General features: G+C 33.6%; 1 protein-coding gene across 2 annotated transcripts in view; it reads left to right on the top strand.

Moving 5' to 3' along the window:
- Positions 1 to 3740: 3740 nt before the first annotated feature.
- Positions 3741 to 19643, top strand: part of LOC124637201 (aquaporin AQPAe.a) — an 89572-nt gene continuing 73669 nt past the window's right edge. For both annotated transcript variants that reach the window (XM_047173564.1, XM_047173572.1), the window contains exon 1: positions 3741 to 3985. In XM_047173564.1, the coding sequence (XP_047029520.1) occupies positions 3964 to 3985 (22 nt within the window). In that variant the 5' untranslated portion in view covers positions 3741 to 3963. The remainder of the gene's footprint in view (positions 3986 to 19643) is intronic.

Genomic DNA, 19643 nt, shown 5'->3' on the forward strand with positions numbered 1-19643 from the left:
AAAAAATGCCTACCTATTCATATATTTTCAGTGACCATACTTCTATTGTTTTGTGATAACATTATTAACTAATGTACCGCTGAAGTCCGTACTGAATACCAATTATATAAGATTTTATACCGTTTCGCTGGTTTTCATGTTTTTTCAGGGGCGCGGCGTGACGGATTGTCTTGAAGTGTTCAAAGTTAATAGTACAGTGAACTTCTTTTAATGAAGAATGAATACTTTTTTTATCTTATCGATGCGTCATTAAATTAACCAATCTTGATAATGAGGCTTTCTTTCAAAAATACATACTAAAATAATAAACTACTGATTATTAAACAATGATTTAATTGATAAAGCAGTTGTTGTTATTTTGTATTTACACTGATTTGTGGTCCCATTTTGAGTTTTTAAATACTAAATCATATCAAGATTGTTTAACTACCTAATCAAATGGATTATAGTAAAGTTTCTAATAAACTAGAACTGAAAACTAAAAGCTTTTATGATACGTCAGTCAAGTAAATGATGATAAAAATGATCTCAATTCCAGAGTATCATTTTGCAAGGTAGAAAATAGTATGAATGGCTCCATTTCTATTTAGCTGAATGTACCATCTGGCGTCTAGCTTCTAATGTTTTTTTTTCATATGTGAAGGTAACCAATAATCAGTATCGTGCCTATCTTTTGTCCATAGAGTATATTATACCAATGTTAACTCACCCATTGACATGAAATGAAATGAAATAAAATAATCAAAATGGAATTTCATTTTGTCCATAGAGTATATTATACCAATGTTAACTTACCCATTATTATTTTAAAGGATCTTTTTTTACAAACTTAATGAAAACATGGTGGTTTTTAATTTAATTTCTAAGTTCTTGGATTTATACAAAACGTATATCTGTACTTCTCTAAGAATTATTGTTACCACTCATTAATATCCGTTGTCTTGTCTTCAACCAAAATCAGCTCCAGGAAATCTTCAATAAAAAACACACATAACCGCTTTATATAAGTACCTAAGTACTAAATACTTCATTTATATTCCTGTCTCGGTATACAACATGACTAATTGTCGATACATGCTTGTAATTACTGCTTCCGCCCTTTATTTTGTTTTGCTATCTCACCTTAGAACGACAGACTTTGTTACGGCGTAAAAACTGGCAAAAAATTGTACGGCGTACATTCTAGATTGGGTATAACCCCTACTAACTATATAATATTACAATTGCTTTAGGTAATTTAGTCAGCAATTTAGTGACTCATTTTAAATATCACTTACCTATGCTACTTGAAAAAAAGAATAGTTTTTTCTATGTATTTTATGAGTAATACATAAGAATTAGAAACAGTAAAGGTATGTACACAATATGGACGGTAAATCAAGCTACCTCAAAGACAGGAGTGTCTTTACTATAGAAAAAAACTATACCTATAACATCCTGTGTTAATTTCTAAGGATCTCATTCACCATTACCACTTACTAACTAAGAAATATGCTAAGTAGGTCTGCCAGACAATATCATAAACCGTAATAAAAGTATGCTGTAGTTTTAAAGGTAATATTTACTTAATATTACTTACTATCACTGATCATAAACTTCATTTTAATGTACTTATCTCCAAAAAGCTGGTATTTTTAATACAAGAGTCCCTATAATTAGATATTCTTAATTCCATGGTAGCGGCCATGGGTTAGCGACCCAACCAAGAATTTGCGAATTGAATGGGAAACCCACAACAACAATATGATAAAAAATCCTCGTGTTTTTGTTGGTGCAAAGCTGTCATTATTTCCAAGTTTTTATTAACTCCCGTGTAAAAATGTGAGAACTTCTAGCAATTTCTATGTAAAAACTGCTTCAACTTTAGAACGTCCTACGTTGTATTTATTTTGTCTTGGGTATATATGCTAATACACAATAAAACAAAGCTGATGACTTCGTTTTTTGAGCGCGCTGATCTCAGGATCATTTTGACGGTTTTGAAAACATCATTCAGTGTTAGATAGCCCATTTATCGAGAAGGCTATAGGCTTCTCACAGGATGCGCTGGTGTAATGTGCTACAATTTCGGTTCCTGAATTCAGTGGGACACACTAGTCATTGTCTCTGACTAGTGTGTTCCAATGAAACTTAAAAACTTACTTAGGTACTTAAAGCTTATCGTTCACTGCTCTGTGAATTTTAAAAAGTTTCTCAAAGTTGTCTTTTAAATATAGACAACACATTTTTTTTCTTGAAGTCTTCAAAAATACTCTTCAAATGTCATCAGAACGTTAAACTTATCATGATATTGATAACTAAAAATAAACTTTATCGGACATGTTTTGTTGTTTAATTAATCATGTAGATTGCAAATCAGATACTACCTATGAAAGGTTTCTAACCTAACAGTAGTAAATAAGTGTAATATTCAATTTAAATTTTAACAGGCACACTAAAACCCATTTTCACCGACAGCATTAATGTCGGTTTTTCTTAAAGCAACTCTTTAGATTAAAAATTGAACATGAAAATTCCTAGTAGGTAACAGTGGTTTTAATAAACCGTTTATGTTATCGGTGAAAAGACTCAAAAGGACAAATGAAACAATAAGTTTTGAAAATTATCAAAATATCTTTCTAAGATAACTTAAATTAATTAACAGGATTCCTTTTTATCTACGATTAGAAATGATTGAAAAACAAAAGTGATAATGGAGCGTGAATTGATAGCAAAACAAGGTCTTAGTAATTATGACTCGGGTAATGATCCGATAAGATTTTGGAAAATCCGTTATCATCCTGCCTTTTAGACTTTGAAACCTCCTTGCTCTTATATTTTATTCTTCTCTTAATATTAATAAGAAAAAAAAAAAACTTTACAACAATAAACATTTTTCAGGTAAATACTTAAATTACAGTTTCCGTATCTACGCTCTGGATCATAATGATGGTTTGTGTAATGTAGGTCTGTCTTTCTAGGTGTAAACATCAGTGATAAGTAAACCACCTAGCCAATATGTAGAAGGCAATCATGAATGGGGAGGGAAGAAAATAAGTTTTTAAAACTATAAATTCATTTCATAATGTTTTGTTATCATGCATCATGTCGCGAAATATACTAGTGAGAAAGGCATTAGACATTTATCAACACGTAGCAATGATCAAGAACGTAGATACGGAACCATGAAACGAAATTTTAAGAAAAAAATGTGTTACATGTTTTACGGAAGAAACAATTGCATACCCAAAAAATCACATATCTGTCGAACACAGCAAAAGTTAACTTTTGCTGTGTACAAAAGGTCCATAATTGCCTAGTTCAGAATGCTTCGTATATTGCAATAAGCCAAAGATCAGATCTATATAAAAAGTCAATGACTGCTTAATTTAGGCACGATATAATTATGTATAAAAGAAATAAATTAAAACAATGCATAATAAAGTAATTGGGTGATGAATTATAAAAAAATCTATACGTCAAGCAACGGTAAAGGGAATAAATGTTATCGAATTTAAATTAATAGCCCATTTACGTACGCATCGATAAGAATAATTTCTTAATTCTTTATAAGAATGCATCCAGTTACGCTTACGGACGCATGCCTTCAAGGTATGTAACAAAGAAAACGCATATATGCTACTAAAAAGACTGCAAACGTTTCTAAGAACGGTGGCTTAGTCGCGACTATGATGTTGTGATCACACCTGACCTATCTCTATAGGTGACACAACATATTGTATTATATACAACTCAACCCGACTGTTTAGTCGGGATAAGTGTCACTTATATTCCGTACATAGCGCGGTGAGCACGCCTCCTGCAATTTCAGTGTTAATAAATCCAGATATAATAATATTATCGTATTAGCTGCGTAAGAGTTTCGTAGCAGCGTAGCAGTAGTCTACGAGTCGTCGCGTGCGTTCGTTCAGTGCTCAAACGACCGGTCGTTTTATATAATTGTGACCACTACGATTTTAAACAATGGCTACCAAGACCGTTAACAGTAAGTAATTTGTGTTGTGATTAATATTATTTTTTAAGTTGTTAGGAACTTAATATTGAAGCTCCAAGTACAATTATTTGGATTGTGAAAAAACTTGGGTTGACTTTTCTGAGATTGATTTCAGGGATTGAAAGTTGTTAGATACCCAAAATAATAAAAAGGCTCGTAATGAACTTTCAAATAATTTCATGAAATTACCTAAATAACAAAAAAAAAACGTGTTAAAACAGAAAATTCGAGTTTTTCAGGAAAATGTTTCAGTTGTTAGGTTTTAGATTGAGAACTAAACTTATCAATTAATTGCTTTTTGTACAAACAATGTAATTAATTATTTCTTGTCTTTGATAAATCTTGTAACTAATTTTACTTCTTGGAAATGAAAAATTAATGACGATACCTATATAATTGCCTACTTTTTAAAAATAATAATTGACTCACTAAATAATATCATTATTTCCTTAATTCTTTTACAAAAGAAAGTGTTTAAGCCCTATGATTATAATCTAAAGAGCGAGATTAAGCCTTAAGTAATACGATTGGCTTGACAATGCACACGTTATCACCGACTTAACAATATTGATTAGATCGAAACTATGATAACACGCAACGTACCTGCATCTAGATTCCATTATTTTTTTACGACATTCAAAAGGAATAAAAGGAAATAGCCAATTTTTATGCTTCTTAATATAGTGTTTATGTTATGTGGTACCTAGTGTTTATTCAGAGTAGGCTGAAAATCAACATTTTTCTAGTATCAGAATTACATGATATGACCCCCAAAAACGCCCACCCTTCACCACTTGCTATGTGTTATTACTGGGAAGAAGAAGTGGCGCAACAAACTCTCCAAATAAAGACCCTTCTAGACCTCAAGAAATCTTAGCAAAAGCACTAAGATATAGCAAGTTTATTAGTCCATGGGCACTTTAATATTATAAAACTGAAGAGTTTATTTTCATGAACGCGCTAATTTCAAGAACTACTGGGCCGACTTCAATAACTATTTCAATGAACGATATATATTTTATTTATGTATAATTCGAATAATCTGTCGAGTAAAGCGGGTTTTATCCAGGTGCGCGAAGTCACGTTGAAAGCTATTTTCTTGATAGAATATTTAATTTACATTAATTTAATAAAAATAATGTACCCTTTTGAAGAAGGTATAGGGTATCACGTCATCAATATCAATTAGGAAAGGTGTTTCAATAGTTAAATTTTCATGTCATTTTTCTATTTGATGACTCTATTCCCATTTGGTTCGTTTTCATATCCATTAACAACGTATTCAATTTAATTAACACTAAAATAATGAATAGGTTTATTCCTATTTTGTACAATTCCATTATTGTTGCTATCTATAGTAGGTATGTAAATTATTTATGTTTTCAATTAATTAAATACAAGTAGGACTGGGGCCATATATTTTTTAAAGAAAATTGAGAGATCTTTTGTTTACTGGTATTATGACGATTTATTTGGTTATGATATACTGAGTAGATATCTTACAATCATCTATTAAACATTAAAGATTAATTTAAATACATAGATTGTATCTTAATGTTTTTCTATTGTCAAATCATAGTTATCAAACAAAAATAAACTTATTTCAATCGCGATCTAAGGAACCTATCAAGTTCGGCTTCTTTTAAATATATTTTCATTGTAACAACTACAAGTCATGTTTTAATCGTACGTTTTTGTTTATCTTTTTTTTATATAATATCACAATTACAAAGATAGTTGAAAAACTACAGCGTGTAAAAATGCCGGCGACTTTTGATCATTTTTGAACAGTGATCAAATGAATTGTCGTCGTGTCAGCCGAAAGACGTCCATTATTGGACAAAGGCATCCCCGAAGGATCACAACTTTGCTCGATTTTCAGCAATCCACATCTACTGTGTCATCCCAAAATGCTTTTGTGAAAGTGGTTGTGATCATGACAGTGGGTCAGTGTGATCCAGGGCTGCGGGATTGTTCGAAACAGTTACCGCGGGCCTGGTACATAAAAGGCCTACGAAGGAAAATGACAGGCTTTAGTCAGTAAGAGTTTAACACTCCTTCACACTGCTAACCCACAGCGGGAGGAGTCATTTGATGATGTCCTATAAAAAAATATGTGCGCATAGTTTACATGGTAAAAATACCTGTACTCATACTACCAGTGGTTTTGATAACAGATATGTTATGTTTAGCGAAGTTTTATTAACAGCTCAGTAGATAATGGTAGATAACGTCAGATGTTGAATAGACGTGTATTAAAATGTGAGTGCAAATCGCGAAATTCTTTATAAGTACTGGAACTTTCACAGATCATTTGCACTTTTATAAAATAGACTAGCCATTTTCCCATGTCCCATGGGAACTACTGTCCGTGCGGGGATAAAATATAGCTTATGTTACTAACAGATGAGCTTTTTTTTTTATTTGTGTAAAGTGCGTTTTTTGCTTGTCCCCCGGATTTGACCTAATTTCATTGTTAAACCCATTAACTATTTGAGTTTTTAAAGATACTGGACCAAAGAATATACATTTAATTTTAATTTATTATATTAGTTTCTGTTCCAATTATTCATTATTTTGTTTTAACAGCATTTAAATAAACAGGAGTAGGCTTTTTTTGCTTGTCCCCAGCTGAATTCGTATGATTGGATCAAGAATATTTCGCGATTTTTCTACGGACGATATACTTTTTTTAAGGGGTTTAGTTTCTAAATGTCATCATTTAATAATATTCATCAATTCATTTATAATATTCTGGCTTATTTACATAAAAAAACGTATAAAACTACGATGATGAAATTTTGATCCATCCTGAACATTCAGTATTGTGACCGCATTTTATAGTACTTTAAGCCACAATTTTTGGGTCCTAATACTTTGAAACAGGCACTACTTAGACATACTACTGGTTTTTACTTTACTCTACTATTAAAGTCAAAAGGATTTTGAGGAACGTAGACGTTTTGTTGCTGGCTCCGTACAAGAACGGAATTTATGTTCAGATTTGTGTTTGAATTTACTACAGCGTAACCAAATATTAGGATTGCTGTTTATTTCTAGAAACCGCCATTTCTTTAAGTTACTGTTTAAAATGACATCAAATGGAAAAGAACTACATATAATTATTTATAATTTTTTTTTAATCGGCAAGTATGAAAATGTGACTTCCGTTTTGTGACCAAATCTATGGTCACATACGGGCTGAGCTCAAAGTCACAACATGACTGATCCTATAAAATTAAGTTTACATGGAAACAGTGATGTAGTTTCAGAAATTCAGAATAATAGTTTTATGTGGGGATCAATTTTATTTTATTCATGTTTACAATCTTTATGTAAACGAGGTACAATATTTTTTTGTTATTATTTGTTCCATTATTGAAAAGATATAGTATTTCTTGATTATTATTAAATGTTGATCTGGAAAATTACATAATTATAATAATAGCGTCCATGTAGATGAAGCTTTATACTTTTCAGACGTTCAGTTGCGTGACTGTCCCTGTTTTCTATTTGAAACAAAAAAATATTTAAAATTCTTTATAAAATACTGTTTTGTTCTGTTTTCGCTCGATGGACAGGAATTTAATTTTGATTCATAACTAGGGATCACTGCAGAAATATATTTTTATTATAGCTTAATATTTTAAAAAATAATATCCGATTTGCATCAAAAGTCACATAATTGAAATTGAAGTTTGATTTTTGTTATAAAACGTTCAAAGAATTGTCGTGTATTGTGTTTTTTCCTTTTGACAAGATTGTTTTCTTTAATTAGTAATAAAAATATTAATAATATTTTGTGTAGTTTTTTGTTAATATCATACTCAATAGAGTCACATTCTGGAAGTGATCACGTAGCTTTTTCCATTATGTATTCGGATATTTATTATTCTAGCTATATTTTTGGCGTTCTAACTTAATTTTCGTTAATTTCAATCTATACACTATTTAAAAATAAAAAAAAGTTGCCATAAATTAGACTTTTTAAAAAAAAACTAAGTTTTATACATGTTGACACAAATAAAAAAAAGCTCAGATAATGCAGCTTTCTAATGGTGAAAGAATTTTTAAAATTGGTTTAGATGTTTTTGAGTTTATCCATTACAAACAAACTAAGTTTTCCTTTTTATAATATGAGTTACGATAATATACTTAATAGGTAGAGTGTAAATAAAATACCTGCATGAAAACATATTGTGAAATTCAGTAACATGATTAAAATCATTTTCATGATAAATAGATAATTTTTATTTTTCTAGTGAAAGAATATTAATTTTGAATCCTTGATCACCTTGACAATTTGTTTAATTTTTATTGTTGCAATAAACTGGTGTGCTATTTCGATATTGTTATCGAAAATCGATGCAGTTTAATCAGCTATCAAATGAAATCAATACTAATACAATAAAGAGGAAACATTTCATTTCCTTCAAAACAGAATAGAAATATAGAACAAAACACGCACAAAATAAAGGAAATTAATTTCTTTGACAATTAAAATAATAAATTATATACTTCGTTAGCGCCACCTACACTACACTAAAAGCTATGCTACGCGATGGGGCAACGACTCGAATACAGGAATCTATTTTAAAAATGTCAACGCGCAGACAAGTTTGTCAGTCTGCGCCAAAAAATTACACAATCGTTACATTAGCTCCTGATTATTTCACGCGAATGTGAATGAACTGTTAAAAATACCCGTAAGACTAGTTTCAGGCCCAGTTTCTTTGAAATTGTGGAAACAAATGAAGTTCTACATGCAACGAATTGTGTACGTGAAAATAATTACAATGTACTTAAATATCTATGCGTATAAAATAACGGCAATAGCCCAATGGTTTAGGTATCACCGGTCAGAAGGTCGTGTGTTCGATTCCCACCCTTTGTACTCACTGTTTCTTCACTCTCATTGCCCGATGGGACGGTAATCTGACCCGACTGGAGAGAGATCAGGGACAGGGCCAACATTTACGTGTTCAAAAAAATGCTATTTTTATTAATGTGCAACTCACATAAATATTTTATTTATTTATTCACAGCAACACAGTTATCATTACAGGATATTTCCCAAATATATTTTTTAAATACTGGATTTATTAGGTCTATAAGTTCAAAATGAGTTCTTGATTACAGTAGCAGAGTTCTCTCATTCATAATCCCTTAAGAGGAGCACAAGGTTTATCTAAAACTATTTATTGCTCTATTGTTCTAAAGAGTGGGATTAACTGGTGCTTCTGTATATTATCTAAGAAGTGCTTAGTAATAACTACTGAAGTTGTGATGTAACAAATAATAACAAGTCCCGACATTACGTGAAACCTTCACGGTGAAGGTGACAAGACATTAACTGGCTAGTATTATAAGTAAGGTCTAATTTCAGTTCAGATACAAACCTACTTATCCCTACTAATATTATAAATGCGAAAGTAACTCTGTCTGTCTGCTACGCTTTCACGTCTAAACCACTGAACTGATTTTAATACAATTTGGTACAGTTAGAGTTGACCTTGAGAAAGAACATAGGATAGTTTTTATCCCGGACTTTTGAAGAATTCTCTTGGAAACGCGATATCAAGTGTCGCTGTCTTTCTGCTCTATCAAGCAGAAACTGCGGCATGGAATTTCATGCAATCAGTCATTAAGCTTACACATCCGAATATCATATGTACAAACTTTTCATCGGATTTTATGTAAAACCTAAACATGGCCATGTTTTATCAAAATCCGTTCTGGCGTTTACGTAGGTATGAAGAAGTACTTATCAATCATACAAACTCTGATTTACAAGAAAATCGGTTTAATAATATGTATTTGTTAATTCCACTGCTTTTCCGCATTTAGTGGGTGCAAAGGTTAATATAACCAGAATTTCATAATAATATTTTGATGAATTTAAAAACTCTTTCTAGATAAAATGATTCGTGTTACTATAACCTACTGAACTATCCCAAAACTATAACATACGATATTATTAAATAATATCGTAGTTTCTGTAAATAAAATAGTGATGCAACCCATTACAATGGGCTGTGTAATTATTTTGACTACGATCACATACAGATGGCTGATTATAAATATAATAAAAACAAAATGGCTGATTTTAAATACATAGGTGTATAAAAACAAAATAAACTCATTTGTTTGAAATACTGGTTGGAATGTGTTTTTCTAATGATGAGAATGCTCTAGCTAGATATTGGTAGACAGGTGCGGTTAGGGGTGTGTATGACCACTGACCAGCTACGTATTTTTACCCATGTTCTATGGAAACTACACTTCGTACATCCGGATAAAAAAGAGTCTATAACATGCCTTGATAAATGGTCTATCTAACATTGAAAGACTTTTTCAATTCGGACTAATAGTTCCTGAGATCACCACGTTCAAGTAAACAAACTAAACCAAATTATGGTATTGATATCTAAATATTAATTACTGGAAAGTACGCATAAATACTTATTATATACCTATGTAAATATAGGATTTATATAAATCTTTCACCAATGTCTCTCTAGATCTTAATGCAAGCATTAACTAATTAGGTAAACTTTTACTTTAGTTGTCATCCTTCTAGATTATACAAAGTACACAGTGCCTGATAAAAGTCTAATTATAATATAACAAGTAATTATCTAAGATAAACTGTCGGACAGTTCGGCTTACCTAAAGTTCATAAAACATTGTTATCATTTGCTGTGTTAAACTAATAGGAAGTGCATTTTTATGACATTCTCGATAGTGATTGAATACTATATTTTGTAAGTATTGTAAATATGACGGATAATAATTGTAAAGCTGAAGAGTTTTTGTGTTTGCTTGAGCCAGCTGAACTCGGAAACTACTGGACCGATTTGGAAACTTCTTTCGGTGTTAAATAGCCCATTTATTATATTCAAGTACCTGAAGTAGTTTCCACAGGGCAATTGTGAATCCGTTGGTGGAAGCTAGTTGATGGTAAAATGTGTGTAAGTACTATGTAGATCCTATTGCATAGTTGTACAACTAGTTCCGTCACGGTTTCAGAAGACGGTTCCTGCTTTCAGCGAACATGTTTTATCCAAGATTTTCTTAATATCTACCTACGAGTAACAAACTTTATAAACATAGATATGAGTAGTAAATTCAATTAGCATTTCCATATAATAAAATACAAACCTACAAACACAGTTGAGTCTTCTTACGACATTTTTATAATAAACAGTGCGAGTTTTAGTACACGAATTACAATGTTTGGATTTTTCACAAAAATATTTTTGAACATGAATCGTTTGGCAAGGAAAGTAGTATTTAATTTATAAACATTTGCGTTACGAATCTAATATCTGACGAATAAAAAAATACTATTATCATTAGTTGGCACGCATAGTTAGCACTCTCATACACATATGTAGGTACATCATAAAAGGTACATATGTGTATGAGGGGTTCCTTCTATCTGGCAGAATTTTATTTGGCCGAATTTTATTTGGCATAACACACTTGGCATAATTTTTTTTCAACGAATGTTTTTAAGGCATAAAAAATATTTAGCATAATTATTGTTTCACCGAATATTTATATGCCCGAATTTACAGTTGCATACTTTTAAGATGGCAGAATTTTATTTCGCATAATTGCTTTTGGCATAGTTAGAGTTTCGCATTATTTCGTTTCGCATAATGTATATTTTGAGTAACTATTATTTGGTATAATCTCATTTGGCGTACTATGAAGATGGAAGAATTTAATTTAGATTCAATTTATTTAGCAAATTGTCATTTATAACCTTCAATTAAAAACATTGTATTAAAAATTGAAGCTAGTAACGAAAACGAATCGCTGCAAAACCGACACCACGTAGTCTTGTCTGCCCTACCCCTAGAGTGCAATTCAAAACCGCGTAGGCGCGGAGGGGCGAGGCGGCCTGCGAGCTGAGGCGCAGGTAGTTTTAACGCTTGCCGACGCGGCTGAGGCTGGCCGGCTCGCCGGCCAGTAAGCCGAAGCTGCGGTGGTGAGCGTGAAAACCATCTGCGACGATAAGCTCGCATGGTACCGCCGGAGCCCCGCAGCGCCGGAGCCGTGACAGAAGCCATGCTTGCTCCATGTTGCATGCTTACTTCCATACTGCATGCCTGCTTGCATTCTGCATGCTTGAAATTCTGACTGACAACTTTCTGCTAAATGATGTTTCTACTATTTAAGTATTATGAATATGAAATTTATGCCTAAAGATGATTCTGCTTGCCAAAATTATGCGTTTTTAAATTATGCGAAATGAGTGTATGCCACACGATTTTCTGCGAAATGAAGGTTATGCCAACTGTTGGTATGCAAAATAAGATTATGCCATAAAAAGTTCTGCCATAAAGGGGGGACCCGTGTATGAGAATACCCACAGAGAGAGTAAACAGTCGGCCGACAGTCAAAGTTTTCAGTCATGATACCGGCTAAATACCTGATATTTGTAATGTGCTTACTATTATTTATCTGCATACTGATTTATGAAGCCTAACAAAATATCGACCTACTAAAAGTTAGCATGCTTTCCTACTGAAAGTATCTTACTACAACATAATGAGGTAAACAACTGAGTAAGCATTGTGGGAATTGTCACGAAAATAAACTAGAAATATCTAATATTATACTTTTAATGTAGGTCGCGTCCTCAACAACTAAAACATATATTTTAAAGTGTAATGCACGCTTTGTTTAATCGTTTGGCATTCAAAACGATTATTTCATGCATTTATTTTTGACTCGATTGCAGCAGAATCATCTGTGTGGAAGGAAGACATTAAATAGGACAATAATTAACGGACATAAAACAGTAATATTTAGAGATATTTATCATTCGTGAGATTCATTTGTATCGTATGAAAAAACCGTGTAATTTTCTGTGTCTACCATTTTCTAAAGCTATGCCAATAAATTAGACTGACATCAGACTACACATCTTTGCTTACTAGGTAGTAAAGAACTAGGTAGTGGAGGTGCACTAGAACTTCGATGTTTAAGTTCCATCAATGCCATTCCATTTTTTAAAACTAATAGTAAAGTTTAGTAATAGTAGAGGTATAGTTTCTTCTCCGTGTGAGAGGCCTGTGTGTGCCCAGCAAGGGACGATAAAAAGGCTGTAACAGTAACAGTAAAGTTTACTTATAGTACTCGTGTCATCATCCTCCGAGCCTTTTTCCCAAACTATGTTGGGGTCGGCTTCCAGTCTAACCGGATGTAGCTGAGTACTAGTGCTTTACAAGGAGCGACTGCCCTGCCTGACCTCCTCAACCCAGTTACCCGGGCAACCCAATACCCCTTGGTTAGACTGGTGTCAGACTTACTGGCTTCTGACTACCCGTAACGACTGCCAAGGATGTTCTATGACAGCCGGGACCTACAGTTTAACGTGCCATCCGAAACACAGTCATTGGTGTCTAAGATATACTTAGAAAGTACATACAAACTTAGAAAAGTTGCATTGGTACTTGCCTGACCTGGAATCGAACCCGCGCCCTCATACTCGAGAGGTTGGTTCTTTGCCCACTAGGCCACCACGACTTATAGTACTCGTATATCACGAATAATTTAAATTACGTATCACCGTGTATTCTGAGTAAATAATTGTTGTTGTTTCATCAACAGGAATACCAAATCTTTCACTATTTTTAAAGGACTTTCTTTATCTCCCTTTCTATGTAGATTATTATAAAAACATATCTAGGGCGGAACTTCGTTTTGGTCGGGGTTCCCCTTTTACACATTATTCTTACTACTAAGTATAGATATAAATGAAATTATAATTCCTCTAAACCGATAATACTTACCTATGTAATCTAATGGAATTCACTAATTTATCGATTTTAATGTCCTTAATCGCAATGACATCGATAATTTTATAATCGAATGTTTTGTTAAAATCCAATTATTATCTTCTAGATAGGTCCCTGTAGATATAAGCACTTAGGTAGGTATGTGACGTGTTCCGACAGTGTTTATCTACGGAACTGATTATTTGTAATATTTATTAGTAGCGACTAACATATCAATAATCCTCCTTGCGTAGTAACTGATTCTAGAATCTTATAGATCTTTTGGGAACACGAAGATAAGCTGTTGTGGTACCAAGAGATACAAAGAGGGATACCATCGTTATTGCTGTACTTATAAATGGTAATAAAGAATTGAGTATATTAAAGTTTTTCATAGCAATTAATGACTTAACTATGCAGCGTCTAGCGATCAATCTTTGGGTTATGTACCTTTGACATGTTTTTTACAGTTTTAGTAGAGCGTAAAAAAACATTCATATTTTTTACACATTTATTAGAGTCTAAGAAAACATTCTAAGACACAAAAGTCTTTTAAAATAATTTATCTGACAAGTTATAGAAAATTTCAAATAAAACAACCCTATCCATCAGTCAATCACCTAACAATTATCCACGGTCCACAAACCACGACATTGGTAGTCAAAAGTCCTTTTATTTGCGTTATTTAACAAAACATGTGTGTCTAGGCTCGTAACGGCTGCACAATAAGTGATGAGTGACGGCCTGTGTCCAATGCATTGAACAATTACTGGGGAATCATGCGAGTAACGTGATTGTTTTATAAGTAACGTGTTTTGTATCGGACTGCTTGATGCTTATTAGCTGTAATTAATAAGTAGGTATATGGTAAGAACCTCAGCTATACCTCAAGTCAAGTCTAAGATCCACAAAATTATAAAAAGAAAATGCCTACAATAAAATTCACATCAAATCTTTGAATAGAAAATAACTCATAAAATACTTCTGAATATACATTCAGGTGAACGCAGAGCACACAATGAAATGATTACAGTACGAACATAATAATCCCCAGTAGTATTGTTCGTGCGTAACTCGGCAGCAGAACAAATATTGAAATAAGCCGCTTAAGCAAAGTAGGTAAAAGGAAATTGGGGCTCATTTACTTGATCAAATATTACTTTAGTATATAGACTATGGTAATCACAGGATAATGTAATGTAACGCTGAAATATTAAAATCTGTATTGAAAATGGGAGGTTAGGTGATTGTAACGGCTGATTCTTTAAACACTGAGTTATTGGCTAGACTTTAAATTAATTAAACAATATTTTTAATGCTAATATAGCTTGTCAATTGAATGACATGAAAATACCGAATTAAGACGTCTAAAATTTAGAAACTAACATGCTGTGACATATGACTAGTTCTTATAAAAAATAGTGATAAAACAATGAACAGAACTAAATTAAACAAAGTGGCCTGTAAAATTGACAGTGACGTCCCAGGAATGGTGTCTATGGAAAATACCAACATAGAACCTTCTTACACGAGTCTATTTAGTGCAAAAATCTCTGGTACGTATGTACGTGAAGAAATCATTTGACCAATAACAGGAATGCTGCCAATATAATCAATGAACTAAATGGTTCCGTATGTTGTTGAAGTACGAATATATTTGGATTTCAATTGAATGAATGAGTTTCGTTAATGAATTTTATTTGACACTGTTCCTTATTGAAAACAAACGATTTGACATGTGGTTTTTATATGGAATGACCGTGATGGCAATCTTATAGATTCTGCTAGTTTAGGAGTATATAAATAGTGTTTTGTTAAGTAGTACCTAAGAATTTCATAGCTTTTTCAATAATTATGAAGTTTCCAAGCACACTGACTTTAGCAGATAGGTAGTCAGAAGCTTGTAAACATTACTGTTATAGAGAAGTCGAAATACGGTAGGATAACCTTGTATAGTACCTAATTACCTATAGTTTTTAGCAATATAACGTTCGAGTTTCCCAATCAAAGAATTAGTGCCGCAAATTCAAATTTCTATTAACTTTGATCGTTGAAACAACACAAGCTAGAAGTACATAAATAATTAAGAAGCCCAATAAATAATTAGTTGACCTAATTATGGACACAAATGCAATACCTACTTGTAAAAACACACGTAATCCTAATCGTAAATTAGTAATTATCTAGTAGATTACATCTACCTACATTAGAATTCGTGTTCAACAGACGTCATAGATTACCTACCTACCATAACAGTACAAAGTATCATTTCTAGAGAAAGGAAGATAAGAAGTTATTAAAGATAAGAAAGTATTATGACAAAAATACCTTTCGTAATAAAAACTAAACACTACTAGGCTGCTGGTGGTCTACTAATAATTTAAACCAGTCTAGATTTGACACATCATCATCCTCCGAGCCGAGCCTTTACAAGAAGCAACTGCCTATCTGACCTCCTCAACCCAGTTACCCGGGAAACCCGATACCCCTTGGTTAGACTGGTGTCAGACTTACTGGCTTCTGACTACCCGTAACGACTGCCAAGGATGTTCAATGACAGCCGGGACCTACAGTTTAACGTGCCATCCGAAATACAGCCTAGATTTTTCTAGATTTGACACATATCTCTACATAAATACAATTTTAAAAGGACGATACCTACACGTCAACACCCATTTTACTGTTTGTAACTTTTTGCACAAAAATCTGAAAAAAAAACTATTGAGAACTAGAATAATTTGATGTATATTGCATATCAATTCAACATCGCAGATAGGCAGAATACTAAGATATAATTAAATCGCAAAACAACAAATTCATTCCAAAAATAGCTTGGGTTTATTCAAAAACAAAATAAAAACAGTAATTTGGCAAGACGGTCAGTAGGTTCCGAATGCCGTCCTGCATCTGAATCGCTAGATGTCAATGACATTTGCCTTTAATTCGCGTCTCGTATTTTGCAAAAAGTAAATGAGCTAATTTTTGAAAAGGATCAGTTTTAGTTATATGGTAATTCAGCGGTTCCCGAATTCTTTTGGCTTCGGAACCCTTTTCGATTCACCATTTTTCGGCGGAACCTTAGCTTAAGTAAGAAGTAAACTAAAGACGTAAATACACTTAGGTACGGCTCGTGGCGCTTGGTAGCGCACCAAATGGCTATATGGTTAGAGACATATTCAGTATATTCAGGCGTAGCCGCCCTTGACTTTGCGTATTATGTGAATAGTTTTCAGTTTGAACATTGACAAAGAAAAAGCAAAAAGAAATAGATTGGGTTTGTACAGGTGCGAGGCGAGCGAGCGCGATTTTTTTTAACTAAAAGAAGAAGTTCCAAGCACCCGCTAGCATTGAAAGACATTCAGTGGTAGCCGAGATCGCGAGCGAAGCGAGCGCGATTTTTTTTAGTGGTAGTACCTACACAAAATAAAAAAAAACCACTGTAAATTAATAAGGTCTCAAAAAGTACAATATCCACACAAAAAAGCAAATGCAAATGAAAAGAAGCAGTTGGCGAAGAAAGCGCTATTGCTTTTTCTGAACCAGAGGAATAAAAAATAAACATTAAAGGAAACCTCGACGGAAGAGCGCGAAATTTTGTCGGTGTTGGATACCTGAGCAATTAAAAGAACATAAAAGCATAACACGTAACATGGTGTCGCGAGCGAAACGAGCGCGAAATTTTCGGATTCGCGGAGGTGCAAAAATTGGAAATACTTTTTGCTTCATGGTGAAATAGCCACTGGAAATACTCGTATGCCGTGTCATTTCACGTCGTGTCAAATGAATGAAAACGTATAATCCTGGCGATGAAATAAGCCCAAAAAATGCGGTGATTTTTGGCCGACTCGCTACCTATTTTTGCCGATTGCCGAAGACCTGGAGTTATTAAGTAAATCTACAATTTGTAAAAAACGGAATTAAATTATCTGCTGCCGTGTCCTTCCCCCGCCACTTGTCGCGAACTCGTACCTACTTACACTCCCGAGTGGTACCCACCTACATGGTGCCTAAATGGAATTTTGGAATGCAATATTTAAAACAATTTAGTTGAAAATGAATAATAATTTAATATTGTCAAAAGTGAAATGATTTACCACATGGAAATCTTGAATTTTCCACGGAACCCCTGAGAGCCTGTCACGGAACCTCAGGGTTCCGCGGAACCCCATTTGGGAACAGCTGAGGTAATTAATACTTTAAGAATAACAAAAGAGTATTAATTGAATCCCTGTCATGTTTTGTGGGTTTAAAAATATTGATTCTCCATTTGGTCATTAACAAAGACACAATGTTGTTGAATTTAAAGTATATATGTGGTGGCCTTATCGTAGACTTGACCACTTCATGAAATGACTCGACCATTTCATGAAATGGTCCCGTTTCATGAAATGTTTCACTGTTTATTGGCCACATCATGATGTGACTTGGCCAAATCAATGATGAGAAATCGTTTCTCGATATGTGCAACTAAAAGCTCGGCTTCTTCATGAAATTATCAAAATTAATTGATCACATCGTAAAATAGTTATGTAAATTGCCCCTAGGGGCGCTGCCAGCGCTTTATTTACGTTTGAAGATGGCGGCCGTTGACTGCATTGAAAATTCTCGCAGCGAAAAATTGAATAATTCGTTTGAGGAAGAAAGTGACAAAAGAGTGTACGACGAAAATAATAATAATATAAAATAATTCTACGTTGGTGAATTATAACAACGTTTTTAATTATAAGGTTATAAAACAAATCAAGAACAGTAGGGTGACCACGCCAAAGACGTCCATGGACTATTACTGGCTCTCAAAATATGACGTTATGGAAACTGCAGATGAGGAATATCTTATATTTAATAAAAAATGCGTCGACGATCCTACTATGCGTATAATTCCGATGGAGAAGTATTTTGAAATATTAAAGGAAGTTCATAAAACTGTTGGATAAGGTGGACGACTAAAAATGATTCAATACATTAAAAATAGGTTTATATCCCAAAGAAACCCATTGAGCTATTTATTGACTATTATTGTGTTATTAATAATAATATAAATGACAGGAACATACTTTTCTGTTTAATTTGCTTACTCCAAACCCCATGGAATTATTTACCAGCGATGTAACCCTTATAACTTCTTGCGAGTAGTAGCGAGTGTAACATCCACCAGATACAAGAACCCACCGCTCTCAGAACGCATCCCAAACGAGCCAGCTGAGCGCAGACCTAGGTAAGGTGGGGAAACTCGTCTACCCCTATAGTCTGCAACATAGTATGCAACAATAATGTCCTCTTAGCCAATTATCGGCTACGGCGGCTGTTCTCATGTAAGGAGATTAGCCAACTGCGCGAGGCATATTATAGTGCACAAGAATTTGCGAGGTGACACACAGACACAGCTGCACTCACTATTCCTTCACTTCCATAGCCCGATGGGACGGCAATCCAACACGATCGGAGAGAGATCAGGCGCAGGACCGACATTTACGTGCTCTCCGATGCACAAATACCAACTTCCAAGCTGCGGGCTGTTTCGTGAAAGTCTCTAAAACCCACAAAGCGATTTCGGCTCGACCCGGGAATCAAGACCTCGTGCTCGACAGCTGCGCTTGCGACAGCTAGACCAACGAGGCAGTGAACCTACAGGTTACGTCATTTAAGATTAAGTGTGTTCTATTTTAAGATTCCTAAAATGTTACTAAAGTTCCTATTTTATTTAAATTATTATGTATGTCGGACTTAAAGGACAGGAACAAGTTCTTACTCTTTATATTTGCAATCGAAGTTATGAAACGCAACCATTTCATGAAATGCTCAAGCTTTTCATGAAGTGGTCAATTCTACGATATGGCTACGACATATACAAGAAGACA

This window comes from Helicoverpa zea, chromosome 2 (assembly GCF_022581195.2).
Source record: "Helicoverpa zea isolate HzStark_Cry1AcR chromosome 2, ilHelZeax1.1, whole genome shotgun sequence".
NCBI lineage: Eukaryota > Metazoa > Arthropoda > Insecta > Lepidoptera > Noctuidae > Helicoverpa > Helicoverpa zea.